Here is a 16,709-nt window from a genome sequence, read left to right as displayed (position 1 = left end):
CTTTTGGAACAGATAGTCACCATATGCCTGGAGGTTTTAGATCACCTTCTTGGTGTGCTCCCGATATATGAACAGTTCAAAAACATTAACATTGTTGCTTGGTTTATTGCCCAAATAGACCGGCACGTAACGACACTAAGGAAGCAGGCGTGTGAATATGCGCACCCTGTATCCAATCAACCCCTATATCAATCAATTTTGTACAATTAGACCTCCATATATTGAACTTTAATGTAACAAACCGTTTCACTTTGCAGAACTTATTTGGGGTGCATATAGAAACCTTCAATTTATTGAATTCTGTTTATCTGCAATTTAAATTTAATGATATCATATTCTTCTAAAATTTAAATGAGGATATGTGTTGCATTTGAACTGTAAATTCTATGGACGTACAAGCGCTTTTCGGGAGTAAAGCTTCACGATTTCCTTCCCTAGTTTATTCGACTTAAGGACAAATTCTGCAGCAAAGTTATAAAACGACCACAGGCGATAAGCAGCTGAATGCGAGGTATCTGGTACAGACCGACGGCGGAAAACATACAAATCACAACAGCACACATTCAGGCGAGTATGTAAACAGGCGAACTAAGCAGGGAACAAAAACAATACAGCACTGCTTTTATAGGTCCCGAATGATCAGAGTTTTGTCAAAGTTGGTGCAAGCACACATCCGCAAATAAAACTGGCTCCCTCTGTGCATTGCCCAATACTTCAAGAGCTGACGCCTACACGACCACCAGGGGAGGTTATAGCACTTGTTTCTGCTCTGATCATATAGTCATTCTTTCTCTATGGTATAGTGTTCGAATGATGTCGCGACAACGCATGTACATCAAATAGGGGCGACGACCTTCCACAACTCCAGAACATCACAGTCATAGGCAAAGACCGTTTGCACATGTACTAACCAGCCAAACAAGCTAACCACGGCAGCGAAGACCACTTAAATCGAAGATACAACGCAGAAACACGTCGAAAAGGTTTCACCATAGAGAAAGGTTACAACACCCTGTTTCACAGACGCTCACAAGAAATGTCCAAAGCATGTACATACAAAGCGCACTACCGCCGCCTTTTAAAAATCCAACGGGAGCCAAGTTAAATCAGCTATAGTTGGCTATTTGGGTGAACGCAGCGAGGGCGTTACAGCAACCCGGTGAACGCAACGCACCCGTTCGAACCACCGGGTACGCGCAACGCCGGCCCTTTTAAAATGGCGTCGCAGGAGACGACCGCACCGTGTGGCTCCAGAAAACCGGCACCGCGCTTCACATCCGAGGAGAAGTCGCTTCTTTTGAGCTTAGTCAACAATCATAAAAAAGTTCTAGAATGTAAAAAGACGGACGTGGCATCCCTAAGCGCGAAAACTGCGGCGTGGAAGAAGCTCGCTGTGGAATACAATGCACAGCATGGTGTCACGCCTCGCGACCCCAAGCAGCTGAAGAAATGTTGGGGAAACATGAAGCAGAAATGGAAAGAAGAGAATTCTGAAGAAAAAAGAAAAATTCACAAGACGGGTAAGCGATCTTTTATTGATGATGGAACGTAGAAGACTAGCACCATTGTGTAGGTCATTGGAATTGTGTTGTCAAACTGCGTGTCTGTGTGTGTGGTGTCGACAGTATATTGGCTTCGGTGATTGCATGCTTGCCGAGGCTCGCGTCATTGACTGCGAAAACAACGACACACCGCTACGTATAAGTGACACGAACAGTGCATCGTACTGTATGTTCGTGTTATTTATGTCTCCGCGTTTCGACGTTGTCACAAAAATTAACATTGCCACGTTTTCGCGCGTTTGTACTGCACTGCTTACACGTGTACTTCGTGTAGAGTTGAGATTTGCAGCTGGCCGAAATGGTGCACGGTACAAAAGCTTTTTCCTCAAAGTGATGAACGTGATGCGCAAGCACTTCTCGCGTGGTGCATATGCTGGAACACATAATGGGGGTCACATGGGGCGTAGGGTAACACACGAGCAGACACAGCTTAGGTTTGCTAAACGCAGGCATTAGGCTAGAAGTAGTTATGCAACAAGCGAGCTGTTAAAACAGCAAATTATGCTCATTCTACTGCTCTGAAAAGTAACGTCTTTTTAATGGTACCCCGACATAATTGTATGCTGGCAAAAACAGCTTAGCAGTAGTTCGACACGCTCAGGGTACTTTATTTCAGTATGATCAGATACACATAAGCTCCAGTTCACAAAATTTGGCACTGAATCACATTTTGTAACTCCTGAAATGCCCTATTACTATAACAGCCTGCCTACTTGTTTGTATGTGCATAGAAGTTTGCTGCACCCTATTTCGGCGAGACTCAGAACAGCCTCAATGAGCATTGTGTATTGTATCCACAATACAGCAGTGACATTTTATGCAATACCACATGGTCTTCTAAATATACGCTGAAAGGCAATGCAGATAACAAAAATACATGTACTAAGAAAATATTAACACATTTATACAAAGATTAGAGAACATGAAATGTGGCACAATGTAGTACTGTAATATACCTTGCATGCAATACTGGAGAGGATGCGAGTAAAAGAGTGGGTCACAGCAGTTTCAGCAACCTGCTTAAAATCAAATATGTTGAAAATTTTTATTCAATGTGCATTGTGTACGGGCCCACTCAAAGCATTTCATAAATGTACTTCATAGAATGTTACAACTGTTGCGCATTTCTTTAGGAGGAGGACCTGCTGCAGCAGGTATGACACCACTGTCGGCTTTGGTTGGGGCTGTGGCAGGCCACATGGCCACCAGAATACCAAACGAAGAAGACTCTGATGGCGCAACCTACCTCCCCCCCGTCGACAGTGAGCCTGTTGTTCGGCTCCTGCAGCCGATGATAACAGAAGTGGAAGCAACATATGACTATTATGGTATAGTACTATTTCATGAAACACATTGCAAAGTTTTTGTAGCATGAAACTTGAAGGCAATCTGCTGTGAGGAAAGTGGGAGGAACCACTTCCCAGTTTATCGTGTTTTCTGAGGCTTTGATGCTGTATACATGTCTGTGCAATTGGTACCTTCAGCCTGTTTGTTGTACAGTGCGGAGAAGTTACATATGTCTTTAGAAGGCATTTAGGCTTTTTGAAAACCCTCAGCTGAATATGTCGAAAGCAATTTGTTGTGGCATTTACATTCAGCGATGCAAAGTGTGTGCCACATGATGAGTATAATTTTGAACTAATGATCCTTTCAGAGGAGCACAGGAGCCCTGGCCATCTAGTACAACACGACCAATCAATGGATGACTTGAACGCTACAAGTTCACCCATTGTGGATCACACTACAGCTGCGCCAGAGCTTCTCGAGTCAAACAAGGAGAACGAGCCAGAACGAGCCAGAGAATTTACAAGCGAGAGGCCACCCAGAAGCAGGATGGCACTCCTAGAGAAAACTTTGGCTTCCGAAAATGAAGTCAGGATTGCTTTACTCAGGGAGGAGCAAAAGTTGCGAATGCGTCTGATGCAAGAGGAGCATGCAGACAACTTGAAAAAAAGAAATGAAGAGCATAAGCTCAAAATAGAAATATTGAATCTTCAAAAGCAAGTTGAGCTTGCAAAATTGAATGCAATGAATAAAAGCTGCATGACACCCTGAGGCTGCGTGTCTAATCAGTAACGGAGTTTTTAGCACACATGGTCTTTTTACATTTCGTCTGTCTGTAGTGCCATACAGACTCCACACGACACACAGAACCATAAACCCATTACCCAACTATTCACTAGGGGTGTGTGAATATTCGAAACTTTTTGAATATTTCAAAACATCAACTGCACCTAATTAAACAAAATTGGAGCAAAAGCACGGTAAGTTTTTACCCCTCGGGCATAGTATGGACATAAAACATGAGAACTCGCGTAGTGGAACAGGCTACGTTGCTTCGGTAGCCATACATTACAGGCTATACAGTGACCATTTGCACACTCTAAAGAGTTCTGCGCATACAAAGAAACTACTGGTCTGCTCCTGATGCTCTTTGTGCTTTTAATAAACACTTCATAATGTGCTATGTAATGACAGAACCTTTCCGACTATACTAGGATGTGAGCATTGTTTTATATTAATGCTGCTAATGCCTCTTCATTATTCCAAAGCCATTCAATTTGATTCTGCTAGATTTCCATTCGATTCAGTCTCAAAATTCACTGTTCACACACCCCTATTATTCAGAAACACGAGGTGGATTTCAAACAACAATCTTAAGAGAAACTTCTCTGGATAAGAAGTTGCCGTGCACGCATGCCAGGTAGATTGTCCCCCACACCATTAACAGTTGGCAGGTGCTCTTGGCAAGTATTTCTTCCTGTACGTCTGCATCGGCTGGTGGGAACATGGAGACCGAGTGGCTCGGGTTCTCTTCGTAGGAGGGCCACGTTGTGCAGGGCAGCGCAAGCAGTTATTATGCGAGCTGCATTACGAGGCTTGTGCTGCAGCTTCATGTCCAAACATGGAAAGCGCCTTTTCCACACTCCAAAGGCCCTTTCTATGGAGTTGCGGGTCTTGATGTGCGCCTTGTTGTACCTGATAGAATGACAATACAATGCAATTAGTTTTCGAATACACACTGTACATTATATTGTTCCAAAGCTGTTATTCTGTGTAGTTAGCACAGATCTACATTGAATGGTTACAAATACATTCCATTTCCTGCAAACGATGTAGCACCTTCCTAGATTTGCATTCGTTCTGCCCAGCCATATTTCATTACCGACCATTATATTGAACGGAACTGTAACAATCTCGCGCTATATAGGCAACACCATCTGTGCGCTCTTGGTGCAGCAACAGATACCAGAGGAACGTGTTGCTTATGCATTACAGCTACTCACTTTAATACACCTCAGGTGTATTGCATAGCTTTACAAAAACATAGTATGTTATTATGGGGAGAGGTGTTACCTATCATATACACCCCTGAAAGGATTAGGCATTACTTGCCTGCCTTCTGGTGAGTTGACTGGACCTGGCTCAGCAAGGGGGGTCATCAAGAAAGGAGAGCAGGCATAGCCCATGTCTCCAAGCAGCAGACCAGGCACACGGTGCTGTTCGTACATAACTCGTACTCTAGAATTGTCAAATATGCGACTGTCATGGGCAGACCCCGGCCAGCTCGCTACAACGTTGAAGAATTGCAGCATTGGTCCGGCAACCGCCTGCAAAAAAAGAAAACTAGAGTATGAGTGCAGGAACGAAATGTTGTCGTTGCAACAACTGTCAGTACATTTTACCTCCCAGCAACACGGAAGATAAAAATCTGAAAACAACTGAAGGCTATCTCGCAGAAATTTTCAACTAACTAAAAATTGCATGTGGCCCATAATTCACCGCCCTGTTTTTGCCACGGCACATGTAAATACGGAATTTGTTGCACAGCTTGTAGTGGTCACTATGGACAGAAGTGTGATAGCCCATTTCTTACGTTGTGAAATAAAAATATGTGCGCGCGCACATCATATCAGTTGCTTCGTGATCAGCAAGCGAAGCTCGTCCTTGCCGCAACGCTACAGTTGAGACCACACATTCGACTAAACAGCGGCACTCGTACCGTCTCTCCGTCAAATATAGCGTGTGAATGAATATGACGCGCGTAACACAGTTACTTAAAACAGCATGCGAGAATTGTAATAGGACTTTTACCGCTGCTTCTACGTTTCTGCAAAACTAATCGCTTACGTACGATCCCTACACATGGTGAGAAAGGGCTTACCTGAACGTTAATAGAAAACACTCCTTTGCGGTTGCGGTAAACTTCTGCGTCATCGCCTCCGGGACTCTTTATGCGTACATGTGTGCCGTCGATGCAGCCCGTCACCCCGGGGAAGTGGGCGATCTCGTAGAAATCTCGCATCACACCTGACAGCTGTGAGGCATCCGGGAAGCGGACGACTGCTCGGAACAGGTGCCTTGCAAGAAGGCGCGTCACTCGTTTCACCGTGCGGCACACCGTGGGCTGGGACACATTGACCAAGTCTCCGCTCACAATTTGAAAGGTTCCGGCGCCGTAAAATCTCAGTGCCACAAGCAGCTGCTGCATGGGTGTCAGCGGCAATCCTCGGTTGTCGCCGCTCGCTTCAAGTGGCACAAAGGCGAGCAGCTCACGAACTGTTTGCTTCGTGAAGCGATAGCGCGTGAGAAACTCCTCGTCGTCGTACAGCTCCATCGGGTTCAATCTGTCGCGCATCCATGGCCGTGGCACAGTTTGCATGTAAAATGCATCACCGAAGACGACATCACATGCTCTACACGCAAATTCGTAAGCGCTGATTCTTCTGGCAACGTCGCTCCTATAAGCCGCCATGGCTCCTCAACCTGTCAAGCCCACTTCAAGGTAGCGCTGGCCCTGTCTTGAAGTTTTCGCGTACTTGATCAAGTGAAGTCCGCCGCGAGGAGGCGCTTCAAGTCAAGGGAGGTTTATGATGCGCGTTGGCGCCGACTTGAGGCGGCCGCAAGTCAAGTTCGAGTCAAGCCGCATTTCTGAATACGGGGGGCCTTTGCATGAAGTGAGTTCTTGTGCGTGAAATTGGCCTTTACGAACGTGCCGCGTTATTTCATATTGTAAACTTTTTTATTGCCACTATCGCAGACACACCCGTTAAGAGGGGTCGTGTAATAGTGGTAATTGTCCTCGTATTACGAAGCTAGTAGTAACACTGATAGGGAGCTATTTTACTAAGAGCTAATACTTCGCAGGACAGGCTAACACGGTGGAAAAATAAGGCAGCGATGCCGTTGTAGCCAAGCCGCCTCACTAGCATGTAATCACGCAAAGCATTGCTATCTCCCAGACGGGATGTAGACCATGGCGAGAATACGCTGCAAGGCATCCACGAGCATTTATTTATAGATTACGGTGCATGCATGCTGTGCTAGACATTCATTCGCCCAGGGCACCTAGCGCTACCTTCTTGGAGCAAGGCAATGCCAATCTAGATGCACTAGGGAGCGAAACTTGCTCGCTAGGGAGACCGCGCATGCGCAAATCTTGCCTGTATTTATCCGCCGGCGTGCTCCGCCGACGAGCAGCTGCGTGTCCGGCGTTCCGAATTATTCTGGGAGCGCCCAGCTGTACATACTACACGTACGTACATACTTGTACATACTACATGTACGAGCCGATTGCGAAGAGCCGGCCTCTCCAAGAAGCAGAAAATGCTGGTGCAAGCACTGCTTTCCACGCGAACGAAGGCGAAGTGTTAGCATCTCCTTGTGTTGGAAATGTTTTTTGGCGAGTATGTTTTTTGCTAAGCTGCATTCAGCGTTCCAGTGAGTACGTTTCCAGGCAAACAACTGTAGTGTTATGTTCCGGCATGCCTCCTCGTAGAACGTAAGCGGTGATGCGATCTTCAGCATTTGTGCGCTGCCCCAAAGCTGTCGGCAGTCTACACAGACGGTTTAAACGCGGGAAAAGTTTACCGGCTGTTGTAGCACGTGTAGTATAGAACCTTCATCAGCGCGCCATCCGCACGCTACTCGTCACCGGCGAATTCCGTCGGCTACGTGAGATGGTCGGTTTCTTATGTGTGCGAGAGAAGGGGGAGCGCGGCGTCTTGGCGTGAGCAGGTTTTCCAACACATGCAAACTTTACGCTTGCACTGAGTTATGGTAGCTGCATGCAGGCTGTTTCACAACACACGTGCGAATGAAAAATTCGCGGCGCTTGGCGATGAAACCTGCGTCAAGGGTGCGCGATAAACATGCACCTTCCGTTCAGCGTGCTTTTTTTCTTTAGGAGAACCCAAAGCACGCATTATTGATAAACTCCGGTTGTAATCGTCACGGAAGTGGTTAGAGCACAACACTTGTTCTTGAGCGCTTGAAGTTGTTTCGCTTCACAGCAGCCTCCCACTTAGCCGAAAGCTTCTTGTCTTGCATGAACTAATGGAACATCGGAACATCGTCGCGGCCGCTGGTGTTCGTGCAAGCGTAGGCTGCACAGAACGCCGGCATGATGGGCCTACAAGTTCAATTGATGCTGCGCACGTCAACTACCACTCCTATATACACAAAAATAAAGGAATGTAGGGTCGAGCGAAGCAGATTAGGACGGCACCTACGCAGAAATAAGCCCGGTCAGGCACGGTCGCGGAGACTGCAAAGGAGTGGAACACCAGTGTTGACGTCACTAAGCCGCGGTTTCCAGTCTCCGCTCGCATCGTCAGCGTCAGCAGCAGCGCGCGGCGCTCGACGGGGGCGGAGCTACACCGCAATTATAACCGACGATTGCGTCGCTCCTAATTGAAAAATCCCCCCCAAAATTTTACCTTTATGGTTTATAAGGTTGCCGCATCCGTATATGAGCGTCTTATTGAATTCGACAGACTCTTCAGCTTCCCTTTAACAACGCGTTATAGCGACTGAAGAACAAGATGAAAAGACTATTTCGTTCGGCAAAACAATCTAACACACTTTCCGCATGGAATAGGTACCACATCACTGAAAAGGGATTCGACTCTCTCGCCACCAAAACTAAACGTTCCTTCCTCTCATACACTTTACCGGCTATGCTACGAAACAGTCAAACAGTCCTGTCAAGTTATCAACCCTAAGCCTTGTCCGCCTATATCACTCAGTGATGACCTCAACTTTCCCGTGCGAAACGAGGACGTCGCTGTAATACTAAACTCTACCTTCTCTTCAGTGTTTACCGAGGAGCCTGTAGGCAATCTCCCAGATTATCCCTACTCTGATCACCATGAGATGCGTGGCTTAAAAATTGAAGCTAGCGGAATAATAAAAATAATCGGGTGCCTGAGACTTACATCGTCAGTTGGAATCGATTGCATCAATGCAGATATCCTAAAACATACAAAATGCATTTCCAGCGCTCTTTTATCGCAGGTTTTCCAGCAATCCCTCGTGACCGGCATTGTATCTCATGACCGGAAGGTTGGCAAAATGATTCCTATGCACAACGGCCCTAAATCATCGCAAGAAAACTATCGCCCCATATCGATTACAAGTGCCCCTTCAAAAATAATGGAGCACATAATTTATTCACACATTATGAAATTTGTAACAACCGTAAATTTTTTCATCCCGGCCAACATGATTTCTAAAAGATCGCTCATGCTCTACCCAACTAGCCCTGTTCATTAACAATATCAGCTCCAGCCTAGACGTTAACGTGCCCGTCGACGCACTCTTTTTAGATTTTGAGAAAGCTTTTGACAAAGTTGCTCATCAACGCTTTCTTGTTAAACTCTCGCATTTAACCCGCTTGTCCTAAACTGGGTGCGTGACTTCCTTACTAATCATCAACACTTTGTGTGGGCTAACAACGGTGCGTCTCGTAACGCACTGGTTGTCTTGGGCGTGCCCCAGGGCACGGTACAGGGCCCTTCACTTTTCCTCATTTATATAAATGACCTTCCCAATAACATCTCCTCTAAGATTCGATTATTCGCCGATGACTTATCTACCGCAGCATCAACAACAAACTTTACTCTACCAAGCTCCAACATAATCTGCATCACGTCGAAAAATGGTGTGACATGTGGTTGATGTTCCTCGACACAAAGAAATCTGCACTCATTCCCATCCACCGTCGGTCGTCGTATTCCACAATATGTTACACAATTTACGGTTCCCAAATATCTTCCCTAAACTAAAATAAATATCTTGGCATCTGCCTATCTGGTGATCTTACATGGTCGTCTCACATAGTTAACACCACAAACGATGCTAACCGCACCCTCGCTTATTTACGTCGGAACTTGCATCACTCCCCGTCCTCTCTGAAAATACTTGCTTACCAAACGCTAGTACGACCTAAACTCGAGTACGCCAGAGCAGTTTGGGACCCCCATCCGATTAACTTTTCAAACATGTTGGAATCGGTCCAAAATCGCGCTGCAAGGTTCATTTATTCAGATTGCTCTTATCTAACTAGCGTCACAGCACTAAAATCCCGGGCCAACCTTCTCAGTTTTGAATGCCGCCGCAAAATTTAGAGGCTTTCGACTTTTCACAAATTTTATCACTTGTTCATTAACCCCGCCGTCATCACTCCCGCTCATCGACTATCACTTCGCATAAGTCACCAAAAAGCTGGTCATCCCTTACAAGCCCATACTACTGCGCGTATGACTTCATTTTTCGTCCAAACGGCAAAGGATTGGAACCAGTTACCCGTAGATGCTGTAAACAATACCGACCCCGATAAATTTAAAGCTCTTCTGGCTGACATTATTAAATAGTGTTATGCACTGCTCGCTCTCTACAGGTTGTAAAACGCTGCACCGAAAGCTTTATATGTATACATCAAATGAACAAAATTTTTTTAATGCGCTCAATATTACCCATAACTACATTTATTTATTTTACTGCTAGGTGTGTTTTACTTGTCTGTATTTGTTATTCATAGTTTTGCATTCTTGTATTTAGTGTTTCTTTTCTGTTGTTGAATTGTTTCTATTTACGGTTAACCAGTCCTCATGTAAAACCCCGCAACAGAGGTATATTGAGGTAAATAAATAAATAAATAAATAAATAAGTAAGCGAATGCCCCGCCCCGCAGCTGGACAGAACCAAGGTAATGTTGTTTGCCGTCGCGTGCAGATACTCAGAATATTTTTTTCATTCTACCTAATTAAATAATTAGTCCTAATTTATTAATGCACTTCTGCAATATTATAATTAGATGAAAAGCGTCAATGAGAAAATTGTAGAGCAACAGGAAAAACTCCCGGTACAGCTTTGTGTTGCTCAATACGTGCTACATAAAAGAGTTTTTCTAGGCGTGAAACAAGCCCGCGAATACACGCAAAGTGCCTCGAGTGGCCAGTCGCGCGTGAGAAAAGACAAGTCAACATGTCGAAACGTTGGCTCCCGCTTTACCTTGTTCTTGTTTTGCTCATCGTCTCTGATTTTCACAGTACGCGGGATGTGCATAATATTTTCTTTTGTTTTTCCTTTTAATTTCAGTTTCTCCTTTTTAAACAGAATCGTCTTAAGCAGCTTCCTGACGCCTGATCCTTGGTCTTAATGAGTACGCGCGATAAAAGAGGACCACCACCACCATCATCATCATCATCATGGTCAACTCCGTTTTCCCTGTTTTGCTGGCATCGCGTGCGTTTTCGGCGATCCGCCTTAGTTCCACCAGGGCAGCGCGGGCCTCAAGCGTCCGAGCCGTTTCTACGGGTTTGGCGCGCTTAGGCTTACGTTCCTGAAGCTAGGCTTGGGTGAGAAACTTCTTGGGACGCGACATCCTGGCGAGAGACGCGTGCGTCTATTTGTCGTACAAAAATCCCTCACGTGACCTGATCCTAGGTGCCTAGGGACAGCATCGTTTAGGGATTTTTGAGAAGGCGCGATGCTGGCGCCGAGCGACGCCGTGGCGTGTTCGTCCTCGGCGTGATCGTTCTCTGGCCGCGCGTTGTTCAACATTGCTCATGTAATCGTGCGTGCGTTGCTTGTGTGTTGGTTGTAGGTTCTGTGTTACTTGGCGGAAAGCCGTGAGTAGTGGCGGTGCGGCAATGCGGCTTTGGCCTCGATGAGCTCTGGCACTACAGAATCTGCGTTGTGTGACCCGTGCTTTCTTGAGAACCCGGCGGTGGTGACGATTGAAATATCGAAGTGGCCTAGCGCCTCGGCAGCGAAGTTCTGCGAACCGCGATGTGGCGTCGCCGTGTCCGACTTTGCTTAACGGACATCGAGGGATGTGCTGCTCTCTGCAAGTCATGTAAATGCAACTGCGTCGACCGTCCACTGTTCAGCGCTGAATGTGTGTTTGGTGTGCTGTGCTTGGACCGAGTGGTGCAGCCGTGCAGCGGGGGTGGCGGAGGAGCAGAGTGGCTTAGGGTTTGCGCGTTCACAGACATGTGCTCCCGTCTTGGTCTCATTAGCGGCTGTCGCGGGATTGTGGTGTGCTAGCTCCTTGCCTAGTATGAAGTTTACGACGCCAACACACAGCATGTTCACGTTTTTCCGCGCTATATGTCATTTGCATTACGGCCGAGTTGAAAACGAGACATATAGTGTTCTTTCCGTTTGTGTGTTGTGAATTACTTTCTGTTGTGGAAGTTCTGGGAGTCTTAATACAGGAGTGCGAACGTAAACATAAATACATATGTGTGTCTGAAATTTTGAATTACCCATAATACCCTTTACGACTGATAAGTGGGCTACACGGCCTGTGTGAATCAGCTACCGTATGTTGCGACGCTCTTTCGTGTGGTAGAATGATGCATGGTGCGCGTTTATTTCTGTACTGTTGTAAAAACCATTTGTTTATTCACTCAATACAAATGTACGGCTTCTTTGCCGCAGTACAGATTAGTTACGCGGTGAAGCATACTAGAATTGGGGGGGGGGGGCGCTATCAGCCAGCATAGTATGTCCACTTAGGTGACCTGAGAGGCAGCGGGTGCGCGAGTGTATAATTTAAGAACTCTTATTATGTCCAGTGACAGTGGAGATCATTAACTGTAGCACCAAAGTAGTGGACCACTACCAGAACAAAGGCATGTAGTATGCCCATCTCAGTTCTTGTGCTTATGCCAGTCTTATTTTTTACAGCAATAGCTGCTATGGGCTAACTCCCCTGGTTGTTCTGATGTCTACTGGTGTTGTTACTGGAATTCCCGAATTTCTTGCTAGAATATTGCAAATAAAGTTCTCATTGTGCTGCGAGGATTCAAACATACGATCAAAAGAGTGGCAGTCCACAATTCTACATTTCAGCCACGCTGCTGAAGGTACAGTCGTGGTGAATACTGATCCCGGAGAGCGTGATCTAGCCAACAGGTGCCTAGATTGGCTAACACCTGCTCAATGTCTGCATACTGTATATAGAGCTGGCATCCACACCTTCAAGTTCTTACACATCACCTTCCCACTTGTGAAGGCAGTCCTATGTTAAGTTTTCTTTTTGCATGTGATGGCAATTATTGGGTGCATCTGCTTCATTAATCTTCTTCTAGTGCTTGGCTTCTCAGATTTACTGGATGGAGCTGTTGGTGTCTTGTTTTCCTCAAGCAAAGGGAGAGGCCTAGCAATGGGTAGCCGAAATATAGATTTGAGAAAACCAAAACGAATTCAGCAGTAAGAAGCTAAAGGGTTGTTTTGGTGTAGATCAGTGGATAAGTCCGGATATGAAAGAGGAGGAAGAAAAGCCGAGTCTTTCCACTTCAACACTGAGGCACAACTCCCAAAAATAAATAGGACTCTTACTTATTTTACTTTTTTAAGGAGATTACCGACTTGCATTGGCAAGTGTTCACTTCAGCAAACACTGCATGAAGTAAGCTTCCTGTGCATATTTCACCAGCTACTGCATCATTGTTTCACATTATGAGTGAAACTGAATTTTCTTTATGCCACAACTTGCCCAATTTTGTGTTTTGCAGTGGGATGTTAGCAGTGCTAATAAGGCAACTAAATACTCCATGAATAGTAATACAGAAAAAAAAAAGTAAGAAAGCAGTGGCTTTTTGTGCGTAGACTATGCATACACCTGGTGCTCTTATGGTCATTTTTTCCCTATCCGCTCAGCCATTCTAAACAAGAAAAGTTTATACACAATTAGTTTATACACAGACCACAACTAAACCACAGGTATCGTTGGTAAGCAAAGTATATTTATTCGGTGACCTTTTCTGCAGCCCTGCTATTGAGCTTTCCTTCCTTCCTTTTCAGCTGTGCAGGTTCATTAAGAAGTGATGATACAGTTTGACAATTTTAATCATTGAAAGACTTACCGAAACCTTTTTCGGGTTGATTTTTCTTGGTTTCAGACTCTGCACATTGCATTTTAAGGCGTGTTTTCTGTGTTTGTTGCTTTTTCTTTATGGGTAGGGCATGTCAACATTTTTTACACCATTTCAAGTATGTGGTGCCATAGACTGTTCTTAGATGAAGTCTTGCCCTTTCATTCTGTACAATATGATGTCGGTTTTTTGTGTCCAAGGCCGTTTTACAGCGTGATGGTAGCATTTTGCTAAGTTTTGCCTCTGTCACCCAAGTTTGAAAGATTGCTACCCACTGGTGGTGGCATGACACATGTCACGTTTCTTTTTCAATAAAAGGAAGTCTGTCACTTATCCTGTGCACTGGTTGCCTTTTGTCTCTTTGAATTGCAATTTGTTGCCTATATTTGCTCTTTTGTTGCATTTCAGATTAGGAATGGCTATCATAATTGACATTTAGCCATATTGCACACAATGCGGATGATATGTAATCGCAATATATGGCCACCATAAATATAATAGAAGTTAATAATTCAAGAATGGTGCCTTTGCATGGTGGTGCAGCCATGAATTGTGGCTATAAGGTACCAGCGCTGCAGATAGCACTGCTTGTGCAGAATATAGTGCAGCTCTACTACTTTCAAACATCATTGTTTTTATCTGCATTTGTATAGCTCCATTTTCTGTGAACAACACACATCTGGTGGAAGGGTGGCTTGCACCTGCAGTTGGGTCCAATGAATAGCCAAATTTCTGCCCGTTTTCATGTTATTAGCATATTAGTAAAGGCAGTCGTTTTTATAGTAGCCTGTTTGCCCAGTGTAGAAGCCGCTGCAGGGTGTCAGGATCTCATACACATCTTCAGCTTTGCAGGGGACACAGCATCTGGCACATAGTTTGTCACAAGCCATGTATTCGGGGCAAGCTGAGTTCACTCACTAGCAAAGGGAGAACCAAGCTTGTCGGATATGAAGTAAACCGCCTGTATACTGAGTGGCCTTCATTTCGTGTGACATATGTGGTTATAGCGACCCTTGTTTTAAGCACTTCTTGTCCAGCAGCGGTCGTTTGCTTTTGAAACACTCAGGATAGCTTTCAGCAAGCTGGACAGGAATAACACTGAAAAACCAGCAGATGTTAATTGTCGCACTTATCATGCGAAGCTTCGTACAGTATGATGAGGGCGTAAATAAATGAGGGTGTTCCTCAAGGCCTTGCAGCACATGTTACGAGTTTGGAGCAACATGATGTATAGCCCTTTTTTGATGTCAGGCTATAGGTTTAGCAGGTGTGGCCATGGTTGAAGTGCAGTGCAAGGTCAAGAAAACAGATATCTATCAGCAGCACCCTGGTAAGGAGACTCTGGGAAAACTAGTGGGAAGCCTGTTGAACATCTGGTTGACCCACTTGCTGGCTCCAGCAGGCAAAGTATGATAAAGAGAAGGAAGTCATCAACACATCAGAAGGTTTTTACATATAAACACTGTGCTAGGTCATAACATGCCAAAAAGTCTTAGTGCGCAGGCTATGCACGACCAACTACATATGCCTTCTGTTCGGACATTGCTCATTGTAACTAACAAGGATGGAGTGGACAAAAAAAGAACAGCAGCTCCATTAATTTAGTTTCACTGGTATCGACAGTGTTTTGTAAGCGTACATAGCCATACTCCCCAATGACTTCTTGGGTGACATCAGCAAAGACCAGCTTGAGGCAAGGGGTAATAGACGTCTTTACAAGCTAAAAATGCATGAATGCATGGAGAGCACATTGTGTCCAAAAAGTAGGCACTTCACAGGGGCACTAGAGAAGGAACAGGTTATTAACAGTGGGCAAAGACAAGCTACTAAACACCCAACACTGTTGCCATGTAACGACCTCTGAAACAATCCCTCTTAAAGAGGAAATCATCTTTGTGTATCCATAAAGAGGGCAGATGGGCAAAGCCCCTTCAGTAATGCTGCCAGCTTCAAAAGCCTATTTTGCACATCCTGAATGCTTCCTTTTTAAGACTTTGCTGGGTGCAAGCATTCTACTGTCCAAAAGCTGTCATTGAGAGCACTGTTGGTTTGGTGGCAATAAAGTTCAGAAGCAATTGCAACAAACCTCCCTTCCTAGTTGGCCTGGATGCTCACGGTGCTTATGAAGCAGCACCATGAGGCAAGCAAGGTGAATGGATGCCTCCAAGCCCTTGTTCGTTTATCACACTGTTCTGTTAGTAACAACCATCAGACTTGAAACCAACAAGCTCAAGCTCAGCACTCGCATGGTTACTGCGGAGGATTCATAAAAAGCACAAAAACAGAAAACTCAAGGGAAAGGATAAAGCACCATTTAACACTTAGTATTGCTACAGCCCACCCCCTTCTTTTATTTTGTCTGGTCTTTTTACTATATATAGGCATGAACTTAGGTGATGTTCCCAATCAGTGTCCAATATTTATATACACTATGTGCTGGTTCAATGATGTTCGAAACACTGCAATGGAAGCTTCAAGTAGAAAAGGTGCCTGGAAGAAAAAAAAAAGCTGTGCTGCAACCATCTTGGCAACATCTTGTCCCCTTAATAAAAATTGTGCTTTCATATCAACTTGAGCCCTCCAGTTTAAAGTACCAGTGCACTTATGAACAATGAATCAATTCTCAAAGAGCATGTGCAGTCCAGCCAAAAGCAGGGGCAAGAATCCGCATTGTGCTCCTGCATTGAAGGTGAATAACACGTACCATAATGGCGAATGTGCTTTAGTAAGCTTCATTGCAATATTAATTTGTAATGTACAAAGAATTGTCAATGAAGCTTACCACGAGCACAGATGCACTTGCAAATTATATCACAATTGAAAGTAATGAGCACAGTGTAAACCTATGTGCCCTTTCCACTCTTAGTCTACTTTACTGCACGATGCTTATTTACACCCCTGTATTGCGGTGTAGCAAGCTACAAAAGAAACGTTGCTTAATTAGGCTTCTTACGATTATCTTTCTCGCAATACACTATTA

The 16,709-nt window shown here is 45.0% G+C and overlaps 2 protein-coding genes across 2 annotated transcripts in view; one reads left to right on the top strand and one right to left on the bottom strand.

The window, feature by feature from the left end:
* LOC126524339 (glutathione S-transferase 4-like) overlaps positions 1 to 16,709 on the top strand; it is a 71,265-nt gene that overhangs the window by 23,015 nt on the left and 31,541 nt on the right. The gene's annotated exons all lie outside the window — the stretch shown is intronic.
* LOC126529771 (putative nuclease HARBI1) lies at positions 594 to 6,333 on the bottom strand. The gene is made up of 3 exons (XM_050177281.3): positions 5,728 to 6,333; positions 4,959 to 5,173; positions 594 to 4,541 (listed from the first exon to the last, which is right to left on the bottom strand). Exons 1-3 carry the CDS (start codon positions 6,316 to 6,318, stop codon positions 4,220 to 4,222), a joined length of 1,128 nt encoding a protein of 375 aa, XP_050033238.2. The 5' UTR covers positions 6,319 to 6,333; the 3' UTR covers positions 594 to 4,219.

The sequence above is a fragment of the Dermacentor andersoni genome, chromosome 3 (assembly GCF_023375885.2).
Source record: "Dermacentor andersoni chromosome 3, qqDerAnde1_hic_scaffold, whole genome shotgun sequence".
Classification (NCBI taxonomy): domain Eukaryota; kingdom Metazoa; phylum Arthropoda; class Arachnida; order Ixodida; family Ixodidae; genus Dermacentor; species Dermacentor andersoni.
The sequence above is the reverse complement of the archived record's forward strand: the minus strand, read 5'-3'. Positions and strand labels throughout refer to the sequence as shown.

What these genes read in the sequence shown, in the direction of transcription:
- LOC126529771 (XM_050177281.3), bottom strand. Translation starts at nt 6,318, where the DNA reads ATGGCGGCTTATAGGAGCGACGTTGCCAGAAGAATCAGCGCTTACGAA. An exon ending in TGTTTTCTATTAACGTTCAG is followed by an intron (nt 5,174 to 5,727) that starts GTAAGCCCTTTC and finishes CTTTTTTTGCAG; the next exon opens with GCGGTTGCCGGACCAATGCT. An exon ending in GTCAACTCACCAGAAGGCAG is followed by an intron (nt 4,542 to 4,958) that starts GCAAGTAATGCC and finishes TCATTCTATCAG; the next exon opens with GTACAACAAGGCGCACATCA.